The sequence below is a fragment of the Neophocaena asiaeorientalis genome, unplaced genomic scaffold (genome assembly GCF_003031525.2).
Source record: "Neophocaena asiaeorientalis asiaeorientalis breed wild unplaced genomic scaffold, Neophocaena_asiaeorientalis_V1.1 scaffold294, whole genome shotgun sequence".
NCBI classification, from domain to species: Eukaryota; Metazoa; Chordata; class Mammalia; order Artiodactyla; family Phocoenidae; genus Neophocaena; species Neophocaena asiaeorientalis.
In genome coordinates, this window is record NW_020173945.1 from 311,690 (window position 1) to 331,303 (window position 19,614).

At 49.5% G+C, this 19,614-nt stretch overlaps 1 protein-coding gene across 1 annotated transcript; it reads right to left on the minus strand.

Annotated features, from left to right (window-relative positions):
- Window positions 1-1,989: 1,989 nt before the first annotated feature.
- On the minus strand, window positions 1,990-18,614 carry HJURP (Holliday junction recognition protein). The gene is made up of 9 exons (XM_024752769.1): window positions 18,504-18,614; window positions 18,228-18,294; window positions 15,762-15,817; window positions 12,236-12,329; window positions 9,926-9,990; window positions 8,644-8,736; window positions 7,101-7,179; window positions 3,436-5,030; window positions 1,990-2,230 (listed from the first exon to the last, which is right to left on the minus strand). The coding sequence occupies exons 1-8, from the start codon at window positions 18,597-18,599 to the stop codon at window positions 3,457-3,459; spliced, it is 2,124 nt and encodes a 707-aa protein (XP_024608537.1). The 5' UTR covers window positions 18,600-18,614; the 3' UTR covers window positions 1,990-2,230; window positions 3,436-3,456.
- Window positions 18,615-19,614: the final 1,000 nt, after the last annotated feature.

Here is a 19,614-nt window from a genome sequence, read left to right on the forward strand (position 1 = left end):
GTTGAAGACATGACCAAGCCACCTCTGGGTGGGGCTGCAGGTTGATCTGCACATGTGCACAAGGATGGTGGCTGAAGAGTATTAGCAGCAAACACCCAGTGGGACGGTGGGACACACCAGCTACCTAAGGAACTCTACAATGAGACCCATGTTCATCAGTCAGCTCCTGTCAAATGCAAACAACTCTTGGTGAGACAAAGTTGCACCGTGCATACAGCCCCGAGTTATTTATGTGAAAGTTAAAAACACATACCATTCTGTATAGTTAACTGGGTCCTTTATTGGCAGATCCTATAAATCGGCTGAGAGGACCTAGCCAACTTCCTCTAGGCCCTTCTGCCACACCTTCCTCCCCTAGACGATAGAGCATCACAAACTCAGTTTTCCAGCCTCTGGCAGCTAGGCCTGGCCAGTGAGACTTCGCACGACTGCTAGGTATGGAGGGCGGGGGAGGGAGGCCAGGCACAAGCAGTTTTGGGCAAGGATGATAGTTTTCCTGATGAAGGAGAAACGGGGGTTGTGCTCTTAGGAAGCCGCAGGCACGCGGGAATGGTGTAGAATTGCAGGGCCATACCCATCCGGTCTGAGCCAGCAGTCCCCTGCCAGCCTGTACTGAGGGAAAATGAACCTCCTGCAAGGTGTAAGGCTCTTGGCCAGGCTCTCGACTCCAGGCAGTGCAGGCCCTCCCAGTTCACAGGGCTGTGGGCTGAACATGGTCCCCCAGATTCACAAGTGGAAGCCCTAACCCCCAGTGTGATGGTAGCTGAGACAGGGCCTTTGGGAGGTAATTGGGTTTGGATGAGGTCACGAAGGTGGGGCCCCCATGATGGGATCAGTGCCCTCCTAAGAGACACCAGAGCTCCTCCTCTGTCCACATGACACGGCAAGAAGGTGGCTGTCTGTGGGCCGGGAAGTGGGTCCTCCCGGAGCCCGACTGTGCTGGCTCCCTGATCTCAGTCTTCCAGCCTCCAGAAACAAACTTCTGCTATTTAAGTACCCAGTCTTTGGCATTTTGTTACAGCAGCCAGAGCTTAGTAAAACACACAGGTAATGTCCTAGTGAAACAAGGTGTGGGTGGAAAGGTACATCAATACAGGGAGAATGGTCACCTAGGGACGGAGGGTGGAAAGGAAAGGTGTGCAACTCAATCTCATCTCTAAACTTCTACTTAAAAAATCCATTACACACAGCAATATATTAACCATTTACTCAGGATGTTGGTACATGGGTTTTGTCACTGTGTTCTGAGTACCTGAAATATTTTATCTAAAAAAGTCACTGTCCAAGGCCAAGTTATAAGGGGGGAATTTATACTTGGAGATCATTGAAATTCCACCAGAGAGAGATGCGAGAGCCAGTGAATTGCCAGAGCTCCCTACGTTCCCAGTGTCTACCTTGGCCCATTCCAGTACAAGCCAATAAGCCCTCTGGACCTTATGGTGGCCCAGATGAGAAACTGTCTCTACAACTGAAAAAACAAAAACAAGAATTAAAAAATTTAAATGTTATGTGTATCAAAAATATAGACAAAATTAAAGGGCATAGAAGTTAAAACAATCAAAAACACAAAAAAACAAGTCACTGTGATATTCTATGATAAACAGCTCCCATAAAAACCATGAGGTGTCATGGGTGCTGAGCAGCTGCAAGTGTGTTCTGGGACCATCACAGGACTGTTTATGTTTTCATCTAAAAATACTAGGAATTACTTTTATGGGTTAAGTTGTACGATGGTTCAATTTGCTACCTCCTATTATGGAAGATACCAAGTCCCATGAGCCTGAATTTAAAAGACTAAGCAGCTGTATTTTCCTTCCAGGATCACTGTTTCCAGGGCTGAAACTTAGGTTTCATAGCAAATGATTTTTCTAAGGAAATAGGAAACGTAAGGGAGGATTCTCTGGTCACGTCTAAATGTAGCAAAGAAAACGTGAGAAAAATCGGCCTATAAAGAATATCATTAAAATTTTTAATTGGTCAACTTTATTCAAATAATTTCCAAGAACCCAGAGAGTCATCTCAACAGAACCAATTTCATAGAAATTTGCTTTGAAGGGCAGATAAGCAAAGCAAGTTGTCACATATTCTTGAGAATTTAAAAAAATACACAAAAATCAGAGAGGAAAGAGGGAATACTTCAGAATAACTTGGCAGTAGATTTTCAGCTTTGAGGTTTTCTAACACAAAATCACTTTTCTCTTCCATCCTGAAAGATGTGTTGTTCTTTCCTCTAAAAAGAAAAAAAAAAAGGATTTCAGTATAATTCCATTATAATTCCCATTGCCTGCCCCCAAAAGCTTAACTGTTGTATTCAACTCCATCGAATATATATAAATATTTGAGTCATTATAGAGAATGCTATGATGCTTAATAAATACCCTACAGAACGTAAAGAAAAAAAAAAGTAACGGTAACTCCTCAGGCAGGCAGTGCAAACTGGTGGTTAAGGCCACGGGCTTTCGAATCCTGGCCCAGCCATGCACTGCCTGTGTGGATTCAGCAGTTAAGACTACATTTCCTTATTTATAAGAAGAAGAGCTAGCACTGCCTATTGGACAGAACCTATCTAATCAAAGTGTTCACATGGGGATTAAGGAAGGAAGGTATGAAAAAGGGTTAACACGGCCTGGAGCACAGAGGGCACTCAGAGGTTAGCCCTTAAAATTCCTTGTGTTCACAGCTCATGCAGATTCGGTCCCTTTCCTCAAGAAATGTATAATGTTAAGTAGAGAAAGAAAAGAAAATACAGAAAAATGGTTAAGTGTGTTTATATTGTAGTTCCAGAAGGAGCCGGCCAAACCAACCTCAGTCAGATCCCATCAGCCAGTGGACAAGTGACATGGACTCGGGATACGTCGCCCAAATTCCTGCGTGCGACACGCTGAAATGCACGCTGGGAAAGCTGGCACCCATGCGAGAAAATTGAACCACTCAGGGCGGCTTCCCTCTGGAGAAGATACAATGGTGCATGCAGGGTAAAGCGCAGCTTAAGGCACCTGCACAAGCTAAACCGTGGCCAAGGCTGGGGAGCAGATGCGCTTCAGTGGGGAGGACAGGAGGCCGTGGGCCGAGCAGCAGCGTGTGGTCCGGCCCCTCACGTGTGTGGGATGCTGCTGGGGGTTCTCCAAGGGCTGACTCCTGCTCTGTCCCCGGGGGGGATCCAGAAGGGGTCAGAGTCGTCAATTCTAGATCAGTTTTGCCTGCAACAGCTACGTTCTGAGTGTGAGGTGAAGAGGCTGGAAGTGACAGTTTGACAAGGATGGGATAGAGTGTCTTAAGGGAAGCTTTTTAGAAACATCCCCTAAATGCATTCCAATAGAAAATGTGTAGAAATGCTGATTTTAGAGGAAGGAAAAGAATTTGGGAGAAAGTTCGGAAAACTAACACCTAAGGATCCTGTTGCAAAACACCCACATTCGACAAACAGAAACGTACCTTCTTCTCTTCCCAGGTGGCCTACACAGCGCCAGCCTCTTCCCCAGGCTTCGGGATGGCTCTGCCCACAGGTGAGAAATCCCAGGGTCCAGTCCACCGTCTGCACACCTGAGGGTCTGATAATCGGCGTCGTTTTGTGGGGACCTGATGGCCCCAGCTGGCATTGAGAGCAAAACCTGTAGATGGAGGGGCCCTAATTGTGTTTGAGCCGAGGGGACTTTTAATGCTCTGCTGGGGTGATGATGACAAGTTTGGGGGGCCCTGGGGGCCAGAGTCTGGATGGAATTTTCCTGAGAAGTCTTCTTTTTGATACCGAACTCCCACACTTGCCTTATCTGGAGATGCTCTGGTACATGAAGGCACCTGCGTCTGATGAAGTGATTTTTGGCAATACTTCTGATGAAGCTTGTCAAATTTTTCTTTAATGTCATCGTAACGATCCCTGGCACAGCCTGGAGGCTGTACCCTGGGTACTGAAATGGCTTTGTTGAGTGATACCGACTTCCTAAATCCTCCCAGATCATTTCCTTGATAAGCAAGGTCAGAGGTCTGCTCCGAGCGGCCCGGGCTACGTGTGGAGTTGGTCTTTGAAAGTGAAGGGAAGGAGTCACTCTTTGGTGGGCAGCTACCCTCTCTGATAGATCCTTTGCCCAGGCTTTCAAAAGCCTCACTCAACCTCTTAGCTTTTGCTCTGCGGAGAGGGCTACTCGGCTTGTGGGCTTCTATGCCCTGGGGGCTCCCAGGGCTTGCTGGACCACCTCTGTACACATCCACAGCCAAGGAGCCGGGAAGGTAAGTCAGGCAGGGCTGCTTCCTAAGATTCGAGCAATATTCCTGATGAAGCTTGTCAAATCTGATTTCGATCTCCCTATAACGATTCCCTCCCTCGCCCGGCGGTACTCTGGGTCTAGAACCTATTTTTACAGGAGAAATCAACCCCTTTGATGTCATGAATCTATTTTCCTGATCAAGACGATACACTGCACTGGAGTCTAAGTAAGTCAATGAAGAATGATGCTTCTGAGGCGTTCTCGGAAGCTCCTTCCAATGTGAAGCGAATGCGGGGATCTGGGCTTGGTTTACTTCAAGAAAAGCCCTTCCCAGTTTTAAACCCATCTTATGGCCAGAAACATCGAGTACGTTCCCGCGATCTCTTAACACTGCCACGTCCTTCGCAGGTTCGGAGCCGGGTGGACGTCTCTCCCGGGGGCTCCTCCGAGAGCGCCCGCCTCCTCTGCAGCTCGTTCTGTCCATTCTGCTCTTACACCTGTGCCTCCGCTTGGAGCTCCAGTTCTGGCGGATGAACGTCTTGGTGGAGATGACGCAGGAGGGCCTCACACCCAGCAGGCAGCTCATGGAGTGCAGCATGCCCGCGTACAGATCGCTGAGTGTCGCGTTGCAGATGTCCTCAGCCTCAGAGGATGGGCCGCTTGAGAAGCTGCTGCCACCGGTCCCTCCCTGTAAGGAGATGTCATCACCCCTCGGCACCAGGGCCAGGCCTGCTGAGCTAGAGCGCAAAGCATCACCCTCTCTGGGCAATAAAGTTGGCTGAAATGGGCCACCGGGGCTCTCTTCAGAGATGTCACCATAGCATCCTGGAGAAACACACACACAAGGCAAAGGCACGTTAACCATTTAAAACCGACCACACGCAGAGATCAGGGAACCGAAGGCTGGATGGGGACCAGGGCTTTTACTTTTTTTTAATTATTATTTTTAATTGAGATATAACTGACATATAACATTACGTTAGTTTCAGGAGTATAACATAACATTGTGAGTTCTTTTTAAGCAATACGAAAAACAAAAGCAAAAGAAAAATTCACAAATATTTGGGAATAGACTCTTCTCAGAGATTTCTTTCTAGCTACCAAAACAATTTACTCTCCACTGACCTTCCTAAAAGGAGTCCTCCTTCCCTGTGTGATGGTTTGGAAATCGGTTGCCTTGTCAAAGATTAATTAGAAACCAGAAAATAATGACCCTGTTTGCCTACAGGGCTGGGTGGGGAAGGGAGAAGACTCCTGAACACACCTCTTCACACGGCTTTGACTTTTGCATCATATTCAATGTTTTACATATTAGAGAAATAAAATTAAACCAACAAAGATGGGGATAACTCTAAAACTGGATACAGACAGGGAACATGACCCTGACTGTATGTCAGACTGACAACAACCAAAAGAGAAAACAGAATCCAGATAACTCTGAACGTGCTCCGTCAGTGGGACGTTATCTGAGGATGACAATGCTGCTTGGAGATCTGGAACCTTCTTCAGCATTGGTGAGCAGTGGTACCAGGTGCTGTGATTCTGAGGCTACTTTGTGCTGCACGACTGGCCAAATGAGCCTTGTTGTTAAGGAGAAGCCAGCGGGGGCTGGGGGAAAACTCTGGAATCAGGGTGGGGGAGAAGAGCTCAAAACCCCACGGGGACAGGTCGGAGGACGCAGAAGCCAGCACGGAAGGGGCTCCTCCAGGCTTAACGGGTGATGAAAACTCTCAACAGATTCTTATGTGAATTTAAAAAAAAAAAAAAAGAGTCCATGAGTTCTTACTGATTCTGGAAAAGTTAAATAAAGAAAAAGCATGTTGGGGAGGATAAAGGAAGGGAAAAAAAGAAATGGAAGGGAGACAGCTCAACCTTCTTTATACAAGAATGCCAACGAATGCAGGCAGGGGGAATGGCAGAACCAGAAAAGGCCTGTGTTCGGCCCCAGCTCAGGCAACGGTCGTGGCGAGATGCTAAAAACCATGGGGTGCGAGGGTTCTGGGGAAAAGGCTACCAGGCAACTTCAAGGGGTCATCCACAGATGACTCCAAGGATAAAAGGCACTTCTGCAGTGAGAAAACTGGTGGGGCCTCTGCCTCAACTGTGCGACCAGACTCAAGTCACCAACAATGGGACAGGCTGACAGGACGTCCCGAGAGGACAAAAACGTCACCTGTGTAGTATTTTTGCCAAAAATGTTTAACATAAACTTAACCACATATAAGTCCAAACTGAAGGGCATTCTGCAATCTACTGGAGGCCAGGATTGTTCAAGAAAGTCAGTGACGGCAAAGATCATGATGGCGGCAACGGCAAGGCCGCGGGGCCCTTCTGGACTGAAGGGGACAGTCAGCCCGACAGGTGGCGCCCCAGTGGGTCCTGAGCTGGTTCAACAAACAAAAAAGGCTGCAAATGACAACGATGGCACGACTGGGTAAAACCGTATCGCGTCACTGTGACATTTCAACGTGTGCCAAGTTTAACGTGGTTCTGAGGGGACTCAGCCTGTTCTTCGGAGACACTGGAGCATTTAGGGATGGTATATACACGAACGCAAATACATACACACACGTGTACGTGCGTGTATGTCGGGAGTGATAGAGCAAACGTGACACAATGTGAATTGCTAAATGTCGGGAAAGGATGTTTATTGTATGAGTCCTACATTTCTGGAGATTCAAAAATTTTCAAAATGTTAAGTTGGGATAAAGAGCTAATTAGCAATTAGCATGCGAGTCCCAGAAGGAAGGAGCACTTTGTTTCTTAACACGTAATAATTTACCTATGACGTGCACGTGTCTCTCACAGTTCGTGGTGATGAAACATGCCCAGCTCAGGGCGCTGTGGCTCTACCACAAGTGAATGGTCCGTGCAAAGTTTCTACGTCACACTCACCTCGGGCAGGCCTGGCGAGGGAGGCCAATGAAGGGACCAGGGTCGTACGGGTGTCCTTTCCCTCTCCGTGACTGGCACACTGAAATCAAAGCAGATGACTTTAACAAAGGAGTTGTCAGGTGCTGGCTCGGGCTTCCTGCCCCAACTGCTCTCCCAACCACTGACGGCGCATCCATCTGCGGCTGCAGTGGTGACATGCGCGACCACGATGACAGACAGCGGCCGGCTGGGCCTCCAGCAGTGGTGGGAAGAGCTGTCTTAGCAAGATCCAGGAGCTCTGCCCCCATGGCCTCCAGGTATCGCCCCCTACCGCCCAAGGGCCACCACTGCCCCACGTCTGCCAGAATCTCTCTCGGGAGGTCTGGCGGCTTTTCCTCCTCCACCGTTATCTTCTGACAGCAAGGACGGCCGGTCCAGGTAGATGGAGGGAAGGAGAACCTGTTGCTGGGACAACGGAGCTGGTCCCAGCCCTGGCCTCCTTCCCCGACCGGCAGGGCGACCAAAAGGCCACGCTTGCTGCTTCCAGACTAAAGAAAAAGGCATTTCCCGTACATCCACTCGTTCAGATACAGGCTTCTGTCAGCAGCAGCGTAAGAAAATATCCACGCTCCTGTTGAGTTGGCTGCCTCTGAGATGAATTATTTATTCCAGAACACATACTTCCTAGTTATTTGGTATTAAAATGTCCTTTGGGGGCTTCCCTGGTGGCACAATGGTTGAGAGTCTGCCTGCCGATGCAGAGGACACGGGTTCGAGCCCTGGTCTTGGAGGATCCCACGTGCCACGGGGCAACTGGGCCCGTGAGCCACAACTACTGAGCCTGCGCGTCTGGAGCCTGTGCTCCACAACAACAGAGGCCGCGATAGTTGCGAGGCCTGCGCACCGCCATGAAGAGTGGCCCCTGCTCACCGCAACTAGAGAAAGCCCTCGCACAGACACGAAGACCCAACACAGCCAAAAAATAAATAAATTTTAAAAAAATGTCCTTTGTTTTAGATGAGACTGACAGAACTTGGAAAACTAAAGAGTTGGCATCCTTGCGTGAACTCCACCTTTAGCCTTTTGCTCTCCTTCAGGCAAAGCTCCAGGAAACTGGCTGCCAGGCCTGGGAGAGGGGCTGATGAGCTGCCCACCTCCCACGGGGTCCACCGCAGCCCCCGATCTCGCCAACATCACGGCCGAAGCAGGCAGAACAGGTGCCCTGTGGCCCGTGGCAGCCCCGGTCACGGCAGGGAAGGAGGAAGGTGGGCGCTACAGCTTCCCTAATTCTGTGGCTTAAAAGCCCTCTGCCTGAGGGTGGGGGCCCTACTAGATCCTGTGAGCTGCCCAGAGCATAGCGGGCAGCCGATCCCGCTGCCCGAGGGTCCCAGAGTGTTTACTCAGGAAGAGCAGGAACCGGGGAGCCTGTGAGCGAAACGGTTTGGAAGCAGCCGTTGAAATGCTCTTTGCAGGCTCTGTAGCAAGTGAACAAGACGAGATGACACCTCGGTGTGTCTCTAGTTCATGGTTTACTTATATGAAGACACGCCCTAGGAAACATTACCTCCAAACATCCTTCATCCTGCAGCAGGATATCCACTTGTGTCAAGTACTTCCTCCTCAGCTCAGTTTTCAATGGGCTCCAGGGCACTGCAGGCTGACACCAAAGAGAAGTCAGTATTCGTAAGAGCTGCTGGGTACGGCCGAGCTCTGGGATCCTGGGACACACTGGCAAGCCCGTTAGTGTACATGTCTTTAAATGAAGTTCCTCGAAGTCACTTCTTCACCTCCTACTGTTAGCAGCACAAAGTGGTCCAGCCCCCTCTGAAAATCTACCTGACCCTGGAATCTGACTTTAGGGAACTGACCCAGTGGTAACAATCCGAAAGAAAACAGAAAGACAAAACATACCAGTTTGGAGAAGTTTATGACAATATTACTAGAACAAGAGAAAAAAAGAAACAATATTCTTCGGCGAGTTTAGGACACAACTACTGGAATTGACCCCAGTTGGTATGTTTCTAAGAAAAGAAGTTCAGTGTCCAACTCAGGGGGCAGGAACCCTTGCCTCTCCTATCCCTCACCTGCCATACACTGAAAATGGGGGGCCTTAGCCTCCACTGTGCACCCCGGTGGGGCTTAGTCAGGGCCTGGGGCTACAGACCGGGGGGACACAGGAACACACCGGGGAATGGCTGACACCTTGGCCCTTTACTGTCAGGGCCGCCTGCTCCCCTTCACTGCCACCCCGACACAACACCTCACAACGCACCCCTTTCCTCCCCCAGGGCCACCACCTAATTCTAGGTAGACGCTACAAGTCACACACGGATGTGTGGGCAAACCTCTGTACAAAAGTAGTGCTTTTAGAAGAAAACCCCATGCCAGCTGTTCTGGCGTCTGACCCAGGGCTGAGGTCAGAGGCTCGGGTGGATTCTGTCCTGTGTGTTCCCGTCCATCCCAAGAGCTGACCTGGAAACGCTCCCCAGAGCGCCTCCCTTATGACACCGTCTCTATGGGGAAAGACCGACTCAGAACCCAACTTTCTACACCGTGAGGTCGGTCAAGGCCCAGGGCACACCGGGATTGTTCTATTTGCAGAGGGAACGTCACCCAACATTTACGTAAGTTCAGTGAATCAGGCTTGAACTGGGGCAGTACGTGCTAAACCGAGAAGGGGTGACTTGCTGCCTTAGGGGATCTGAACGTGGGGACAGAGACTTGAGGGGTGATGTCAGCAAAGAGCGAGCCTCAGAAGAGGACTTACAGGAAGATGCAGGTCATGAGAATGTGTACTTGTCCCCAAGCCTCAACTCTGTCCCTTCATTACAAAAGACAGGTCTTACCATCAAGTTACCAGCAACCACATCTTCTTGGAATAAAGTTGTATCAGTATCACTGCTTACTGAATCTAAAAGCAAAGGAAGTTTCCGTCAGAATTTTTAAAGAAAGCTTGCATTTTTCTCTCGAGGATAGTTTTTGCATTGCTTGAGTACACCTTACAGTGAGAACTCCTATTGCTTCAAGTGGCCCCCTTTAACAGGGACATGGCCATCTGTCACCATGCAGAGAAACCATCAGAACAGGAACACGCCCAGAGTTGGGGAGACGCGGGAAAGCAACTTCTGTATCACCTCTGGCTCTTTCCATGGCCTCTGATCCTGGAAGCTGAGTCCCTCTAGGCCAGCACTGTCCAGTAGAACCTTCTGTGATGGCGGAAGGTCCCCCAGCTGCTGTCCAGGATGTCAGCCACGAGCCACACGTGTCTGTTGAACACGTGGAATGCGGGTAGGGAGGCTAGGGAACTGAATTTTAAACTTCACTTAATTTTCAATGAATCTGAATAGTCACAGGTGGCTAGTGGTTACCACACTGGACAGTTCAGCTGAAGAAGAACTATTTCTACTGATTTCAAGCAGTGCAGGAAATTCATGGACCCAAGGCTTTATGGAGTTAAAATTCGGATTGATACAAATAACACCCATGAGTAAACATCTCCATCAAGTTCTTTCTAGTTCTGATCTGAAAGACCACCGGTTTCCCCTTTAGGACTCCACCCATATTTCTGACTGCCCAGTGCGGGCAAGGGCCTGGGCAGGGCGGCCAAAGGCCGCAGAAAGGCCAGTCCCACAGGACAGGGGTGTTCAAGAACAATTACAAAGTCTGTAATTACTGGTTAGCTGCCACAAGGGGAAGAGCCAGGTGTGGAGCACACAGGTAAAAGTGGGAGTCTGCTCCGATCTGGGGACCAGGGGGCTTCCAGGGGGCAGCGAAAAGACAGTGGGCAGGTCAGCCATGGTCTGAACTCTTTTCACTCTCAGAGGAATGGGCAGCCATTGCAGTGCTTTGAACAGAGAAGCCATGTGACCAGATTTGCACGTTTAAAGGTGTCAGCGGGGTGGAGGCCAGGTGGAGACAGGAGCTGGCACCGTGGGGGCATGGGGCACAGTGGCAAGAGAGATGGTGGTGGCAAAGGCATGGAACAGCGCTGTCTCAGGTATGAGGAAGAGGGAGGGGCTGAGGCCAAGAGGATGCTGGGTTTCTGGCTCATTCTACAGGGAAGACGGTGGTGGCCTTATCCTGAGGACAGGTCTGTTGGGTTGGCTTTTTGAGCTGAGATATGCAGAGTGCAGACAGAGTTCAAGGAGCGAGAGGCCGCTGGCAATAAACATACCCAGAGCGGGTCTGGGCAGGGGATTCCACTGGAGTGAGGGAAAAAGATGCCCAACTCTTGGGAAAGGGTACCAGCGAAGGTGGGAGGTGGGACGATAGAGGGGCTGACAGGAGGGAGAAAGCCCGGGGAGCTCAGGGGCACTGAGGTCACGGCCAGACTTTCCAGAAGCTTTGAATGCTACTGTGAGGACAACAGGATAAAAATCAAAGAATGCCAACCGGATTCAGCCACGGGGCCGCCGGGAACCTCACCACAAGGTGTGCTTTTGAGCCGGAGCCAGAAGCCAGAAGGGGACCAGCTGAGGTGTGCACGGGGCCAAGAACACCAGAGGCGGTGAAACGGGCCACTGGTACAGACTGGGTTGTGAAGGGAAGGTGAACACAGGGAGGCAGCTAGAAAGGGGCCCGAGACGGGAGATACGAATTCTTTTCTGTGTGTTCAAGGTGAGAGCTGATGGGATGTACCCAGGGTAGAGGGAGAGGCTGGGACAGAAAGAAAGATGATGGGTGGATTTCTGAGAAAACAGACTGGGCCAGGGGCTCAGCAGCACGGCTAGCCTGAGGAAGGGAAAGGAGGCCCCACGGAAACAGGAAGCAGGAAAAAGGATGCCTGCAGGGCATGTAGGACTTAGTGGTCCATGACACCAGCCCGCAAGGGCACATCAAAGTCTTACTATTAATAAATTCTTGAGATTAATTTTTTTTTTGGCAAAAGGTCAAAACAAAACAAAATGGGTGGGTGGGGGTGAGGGCTTTATTATTCTAGAATATTCGAGTACCGTTTATGTGTCAAGTACCACAATGTAACTGTGAGCGAAACAGCTCCTTAGAAGAGCTTAGAAAGAAGTAACAGGGCACTTTCAAATGTTTTAGTTTTTAAAATACACCTTGGAAAAAGTCAGAGTGAGGGATCTAGACTTGAAACGTTCTGACAAAAAACCCACGTCCCTCCGGACCTGGCCTTCTAGTGCCAGGACACTCACCCTCAACTTGTGTGCAGGGCAAGGGAAGCTCGTGACCTCCAGCTGGGACTCGCGTGGGTCCATCTGTCCTGTCGTCCGTCTTCACCGGGGAGCCCTTGAAGTCGATAAGATACGCTTGATTCGGTCATAACACATTTCAAAGCCACTGTCAAGTAACACACTGACAATCCTTCCTCTTCCTTTAGCGTATGAGAGAACAGGAAGTTTCCTGGGGCTTCTCTTCTAGAATATTATAGTACAAAAGGCCTCAAAACTCCTAGCAGATAGACAAGCCTTTCCCTTGGAAAAAGAACAGAGCTTTCTTCCTCTGGCCGTGCCAAGGGCTGCTGCCTCAGAAACCACTTGGATGGTAAGTGATGGAGCAGGGAAAGTGGGGAAACAGGGGCACGAGTGGACAGGCCCAGGACGCCCTGGCCTGGAGGCGACCACAGGGCCAAGGCCAAAACAGAACACAACTGTCACCAGATCCTCAGGTAGAATCCGGAAATTCAAGAGGCCCCTGGGGGACTTTCTGTGACTTTTTTATCTTAACAGTGAATTTATCTCCATGTCACAAGACCCACAATGCCTTTAAAAGCCTCAGCATGTGGTGGGACCCTGGCTTGGGGAGCCACTTTCAACCTGAGCTCTGGCCACGGGGCGGTCAGCTGTCCTGACCAGGGCTCAGCCCACAGGGCAGTCAGTGGACCGCCCCTGAGGAGGCCATGCTTCCCTCTCTAGAGCCTCATCTGCACAACTGGCCTCTCTAACGACCATGACGAATGCCATGGATGGGCTCTCATTAGGGAAACTGGAGATTTCAAGATGCCAGATTGGCTAAAATATTTTTAGGACCACCCCAGGCTTGCAAGAACAGGAGTGAGAATGTGGTGAGGCCTGTCCCTTTCGGGGCAGTGCCCAGGCATCATCTCCTAGGTGTCTGTGAATCCTGCCTGGGGGATGTCACCACCTTTGCCTTGGGGGAGCTGGGATGGGGCAGAGTGTCTGGAGCTGTTTTGTGTCTGGAGGCATCGAAGAACTTGGCCTGAGAATCATGGGGAAGCAGCCAATCGGCACCAGCGTCTAACTACAGGCAGCTCTGGGGTCGGAAAGAGAATCCAGGCCACGTGATAGGACAAACCCTTGAGTCAATGCACAGCCCACGGGGCCTAAGGCCTCCACAACCCCAGGGAAGGCAGCAGGTGGTGACTTGAGTGAGGCTGTAGACCTCTGAGCTGTCATCACAGACCACGCCCAGATTTCTAATCCCAGGAAGGGGGCTTAAGATTCCGTAGATTCCAGGGAGGGCTCCTCCTAATTTTTTACGTAAAAACATTAAATAAATGTCCAGATGAGAACACTTTGCCACCAAGACCATTCAAGCACTGGCTGATCAGTGGGTACCATTATTATGTATAATTTAAAAAATGCATATCCTTTGACATAATGATCCCACTTCTTGGCATTTACTGAACAGGGGTGACAGCACTGGGAAGAGCTAAGAACGGTTCTCTGTCTCTGTATATAACAGGGGTCTTATAAATAAAGTTTTATTGGAACATAGCTGTACCTGTCTGTGCACCTATTGTCCTTGGCTGCTTTCTCCCCTTACGATGCAGAGCTGAGTAGCTGCAGCAGAGACCACGTGGGCAGCAAAGCCTAAAATATTTACCATGTAGACCGGCGGTCCCCAACCTTTTTGGCACCAGGGACCGGTTTCGTGGAAGACAATTTTTCCATGGACTGGGGCGGGAGGGTTGGGGGGATGGTTTGGGGGTGATTCAAGTGTATTACATTTATCGTGCTCTTTATTCTATTATTACATTGTAATATACAATGAAATAATTATACAACTCACCATAATGCAGAATCAGTGGGAGCCCTGAGCTTGTTTTCCTGCAAGGTGGTCCCATCTGGGGGTGATGGGAGACGGTGACACCAGAAGTGTGTTGCTTATGTCCAGTCTACGCCATAAGATGCAGCTTAATTGTCACTTGTCACTCACTGATAGGGTTTTGACATGAGTCTGCAAGCAACTGATTTATTATGGTCTCTGTGCCGTCAAACCTCTCTGCTAATGAGAATCTGGATTTGCAGCCGCTCCCCAGCGCTAGCATCACCGCCTCAGCTCCACCTCAGATCATCAGGCATTAGATTCTCATGAGGAGCGCGCAACCTAGATCCTCGCATGCTCGGTTCACAGTAGGGTTCGCGCTCCTATAAGAATCTAATGCCGCCACTGATCTGACAGGAGGCAGAGCTCAGGCGGTAATGCGAGCGACGGGGAGCGGCTGTAAATACAGATGAAGCTTCGCTGGGGGGAGCGGCTGTAAATACAGATGAAGCTTCGCTGGCTGGCCTGCAGCTCACCTCCTGCTGTGCGGCTGGTACGGTCCATGGCCCAGGGTTTGGGGACCCCTGATCTAGACTTTTTCAAGAAAAGAGCACTGATCCTGACTTATAATAAAGGAAAGTGAAAAGAGCTAAATGACTAGCAATGAGAGAGCAGGTTTATTTTTAAAAAGGAGGTTGAATTATACAACAGGTGACAAAGAGGAGTTTTCACAATATGTATTAAGTGGAAAAAAGAGGGTAAAAAAAAGTGTATTTAAAAGAAAAAAGGGGATAAAGAAATGTGTATTTATAAATACATATACAGGTGTCACAGTATACTAAAATATTATCATTATTAGTGACTATCTCTTATCTCTGCATATACAAGTCAGGTTAATTTTCAGTAGTTATATGTATTTCTAACATTTCTATGACTAAATGTATTATGTGTTAAAATAACCAATCAGGAGGAAATTTGATTTCAGATTTGCTGTTAATTGTTATGTAACCCTAATGCTGATGTTTTCATTCTTGGGTACCGGCTCCCCAACTGGCCATGAGGAAGCACCTCATGGTGAGAAGTGGTGATTAAGAAGATACCAGACATCCTTACAAAAGTCACTGCCACAAAAAAACAAGACACCCTGGGTCTCACAGTAGGAAAGCCCCTCCCATTAAGGTAACAGATCACATAGCTGCCGTGTCCATGGATAAACTCGGGAAAAACACACCTGGGTTTTAAAAGGTAGTGAACGGCACAGGGCACCCTCTCCTTAATCTCTTGCTCCTTTCAGAAGAGGGAAAGATGCCTTTTTCCTTCCCGGAAGGACCTGGATTTGGTCTTTCCTGTAAGGACCCAGCAAAGCAAGTTGGTAGCTGTGGCTGAAGCTGGGGATGGGGGAGGTCTATCCAGCTGGCTCCACCTTACAGGTGGGCTCCAGCTGTCAGAGTCCCTTGGTCCATGGCAGGGGAAACACAGGGGGATGCAAGGGGCATAAGCATCACATGCTCCTACCTGCACTTGACAAGCAACAGAAGACGTGCATCTCAGTAAATCCTTACACACAAGAAAACAGGGCAGTCCGGGTGAGAAAACTGCGGAACGACACCCTGCAGTGGCCCCTGGGCACAGTTCCAGCTCATCTCCACCTTCATTCACATCAACCTTCCTCCATGGCAAGGCATGGGGGCAATAAAATTTGACATTGAATACCTGGATTTGTCCCGTATTTCTTTCCTTTATTAATCTTCCTCCCCAAATTCGCAATCCTTAAGAAAAGAAATAAAAATGACTACTTATCATGAACACTGAATTTCTGTTCAATCTGAATTCAAAGAAAACCGAAGTGACAGGCAACAGAAAGATCTAATATAACCAAGACATAACCAAGCCACGTTCCTGATATTCTGCTGTTTCTCGTCTTTGTGAGGTTGAAGGTTTTTCAAAAATCAACACTAGACAAAAATCTGTCATTAACGAAAATCTCTCCTACTAGTAGGCAGCAAGCAGCTCATTGAATCCAGCATTAAGCCACAAATTAAATGGAAACAACGAACGTATGTATGCCAAGTACTGTGCTCAAAATACATATACTGAGAGTAATCCATATACTACAGAGAGAGAGATCACTTTTCGAGGGCAACCTCTCTACCCCATGTACCATGCAAGTGCTTTCTCAGGACAATGTACACGTTACACAGCAAGCCCTCGGCACAGGGGGTAAACACTGAGTTTTGGAGTCCTACACTTACTAGCTAGCAGAATCTGGGCAAGATACTTAATCTCTCCCTAAACCTCCGTTGGCTTCCAGGTAAATTCAATCATTGGGTTGCGAGGCTTGAGATGGTTGTTGATGATGGTAACAGCAGCAATAATTACACGGTGCTTACTCTTCCAGGCTCCAGTCTATCCCTTTCCAAGTACACCTCATTTACAACTCACTGACATATAACTCGTATGGTACTCTTAATTCCTTTTGGATAGATACTCACCAAGTTCACTGTACAGATGGGGACAGAGGCAAGAAGAAGGTGAAATAACCAGCCCGGGTCATTTGCCCATGTGGTGAGGCCAGGCTGTAAACCCAGGGGAGTGACTCTCTGGGGTCCTGACCACTGAGCTGTGTGGCCTTTCCAGAACAGAGTGACGCTTGAACAGAGGCGCTTGGAGTCAAACCAAAGCTTTGCCACCTTGGCTAAGTGCCACAGGCAAGTTCCTTAACTTCTCTCTGCTGTATCCTCTGCTATGAAACACTGATGATTCTAACAGTGCCCACCTCGCAGGGTGTTGAGAAACCTGAGACTCTTAGAAGCACAGGTATATGCTTAGCTGTCAACATGTGAATGACTCTTACTCACCTGCTGTCTTCACCATAATCAGTGTGGTTGTTAGCTCCAATCTACCCCCTATGGTTTTGCCTTAAATTGCAGGAATTCACCCTGTAAGAGTGGCCAGCTAGCATTTAATCAAAAAGTCCACTTCCTAACTGAGTGCCTCTCCAGAGGAAGCTACGGGTCTAGGGAGCTGCACTCCCATCAGCTAGAAATTTGTTAGAACACAGACCCACCGAATCCACATCCAGCATTGCTGTCAGTGGCCCCAGGAATCTGTTTCCACAAGCTCTTCAGCAGGTCTTCCACATGCTAAAGTGTTTGATGCTTGACTACTGTTCTCATCAAACTGGAGTCTGAAATGAGTTTTCACGGGTGAAATTCGTGGTGTTCAAGATATGTGAACTGACCAAAACATTCCAGACACTGCCCATCCTTGCATGAACAGGCCATGAGGACACTGTGAAGCCCGTTGACAGCACCCTTAGGAATGAATCCTACACTCCTGAGTCCTGCATCCGGGTTAGACTTGTCACCACCTGACAGAGGCCAGAGTAACAGAAACCTACTACTGGAATACCTTAGCTTCTGCCTGAATAAATTTTTCACCCAGGGTATGGCTAGGCCAGCTGAAAAAGCAGAGATAGGATTTCATTTAATTACGAACTGTTTTGTGTCTGTCTGTCTGGTGCACAGCAGAACCGGGTCTGAGATTCACTTTCCTTAGTAGGTAATACTGAGTTGGAATGAGGCCGAATGGCAGGCACTGACCTCACCCAGTGCAAACTTTCTCCAGCTATTCACCAAAGAGAATCCATGAGATTTAAGTCAGTTTGCAGCATCAACCATTAAACGAATGGGTCCTTCTCCTTAGATTCAGGTCAAATTCCAAAGTACTCAGAATGTCAAATAACAGTCAATACGAGTGTTTACTAGTGCCAGGCACTGTTCCAAGAGCTTCATCTTCTGTAACTGTCACAATCTCCACGCCAAGTAAATATTATTGTCATCATCTTTCCATTTTACAGGTGAAGAAACTGAGTCACAGCCTGGCTAAAGCAATGGGCCCCAGCTGACATGGCTATTAGACAGTCAGCGGGGATGCCAACCCAGGCGGGGACATTTTTAATGAGGATGCACCTATGTGTCATCAGAATTCTGTCTTAATAAGTAATTCTGTTGGAAATAAGTAATTTATACGTTCAGGGGACCTAGTGACAGTTTAGTACCTACTAGGTGAACAAGGTTTATTTTCAAGAGAACAGGGACAGCATTTCAAACCCTAGTAGGACACTATTCTAGTTACACTCTTAACCGTAAATATTCAGAAAGGGGGGCTGACTCGTACCCTGGGGCGTCTCGTAGGTCAGCGTGGACATCTGCACCACCGGGGCGTCCTCGAAGGGCTGGTTGTACTGCGGGAGAGGAAGGGGCATCCCGTCAGATCGGAGTGCCGAGGGGAACCCCTGACCCGGGCTGAGAAGGCGCCAGCGCGAGGCTGCAAGTCTCGGGGGTCCCGAACCCCCGTCTCTGCCCCCCAGTCCCCAACCCTGCCTCCTCCTCCCGCCCCTACTCCTTCCCCTTCCGTCCCGCTCCCCCTCCCCTCCAGCGGGGGGAGCCGCACCTTCTCTATCAGCTGCTGCATGCGCCTCTGGAAGCGGCGGCGGCTGTCCCTGAGCTTCCGCAGCAGCGCGTCCTCTCCCAGAAACTCGCCCTCCATGGCTCGCAGACAGCCAAATACCTACTTCGACGGGAAGCCAAACAGGGGACTGCTCTCCGCGCCGCGGTTCAAACAGCGACTCCCGCCCTTCCGGCCCGCCCCTCCGGTTTTCCATTGGCTGTCTCGGAAAGGCCGGGCGCCGATTGGGCCTTTCAAACAGGTTGGCGCAGCTTTCTCCCAGCCAATCCGTGCCCGAGCTTCCGACCCCGCCCTGCCCGGGGCGCGCGCACTGAGCGGAAAGGGGAGGCGGGGATCCGCCGCCTAACGCTGGGAGGACGTTGGCGTGACCTTCCTTGGGCACGTCCAGTGCTTGTTAATCAACAGGACCGCACGAGTATGCTTTCCCCTGTCGTGCACCGGAGATGTCCGGGTGACTTGCTCTGGGACTCGCCGCCGGTGCGGGGCAGCCCCTCACCTGAATGTCGCCCTGAGGCCTGCCCCGGGCCGGCTTTCTCGCCCGGGCCGCCTCTGGTCTCTGCGCAGTTACGAGAGCGGAGAGCCGAGAAAGACATCACGGAATAACGAATACGAAAGGAGGCAGGAAAGTGAACATGCATTTAGAGAGGAGCAATACGATAAACGTCACTGAATCCAGGAAAATATAATACGGTATTTTTTTTTTTTTTTTTTTTTTTTTTGGGGTCGGGGGGCCTCTCACTGTTGTGGCCCCATTTTTTTTTTTTTTTTTTTGCGGTACGCGGGCCTCTCACTGTTGTGGCCTCTCCCGTGGCGGAGCACAGGCTCCGGACGCGCAGGCTCAGCGGCCATGGCTCACGGGCCCAGCCGCTCGGGACTCTCAACCACTGCGCCACCAGGGAAGCCCATAATACGGTATTTTTATTAACCTCCTGGCACACCTTTTTCGTACATAATTTTTATTGTATACTCGGCTCCATTGGTATTAATTTTGTAATATTTTCTCTAGAGAATGGATGATTCAGCATCATCACTGAGCCGTATTTATGTGCTTGTGCGGTTACCACAATGTGTGATTAAAAAATGAGTGTAACTTTGA

Bases quoted from the DNA above. Each gene is read 5' to 3' on its own strand.
- HJURP (XM_024752769.1), bottom strand. From the start codon at position 18,599: ATGGAGGGCGAGTTTCTGGGAGAGGACGCGCTGCTGCGGAAGCTCAGG. The intron at 9,991-12,235 runs GTGAGTGTCCTG...CTTTGCTTTTAG, and splicing joins GCCCTGCACACAAGTTGAGG to ATTCAGTAAGCAGTGATACT. The intron at 5,031-7,100 runs GTGAGTGTGACG...GTGTTTCTCCAG, and splicing joins CCTCGCCAGGCCTGCCCGAG to GATGCTATGGTGACATCTCT.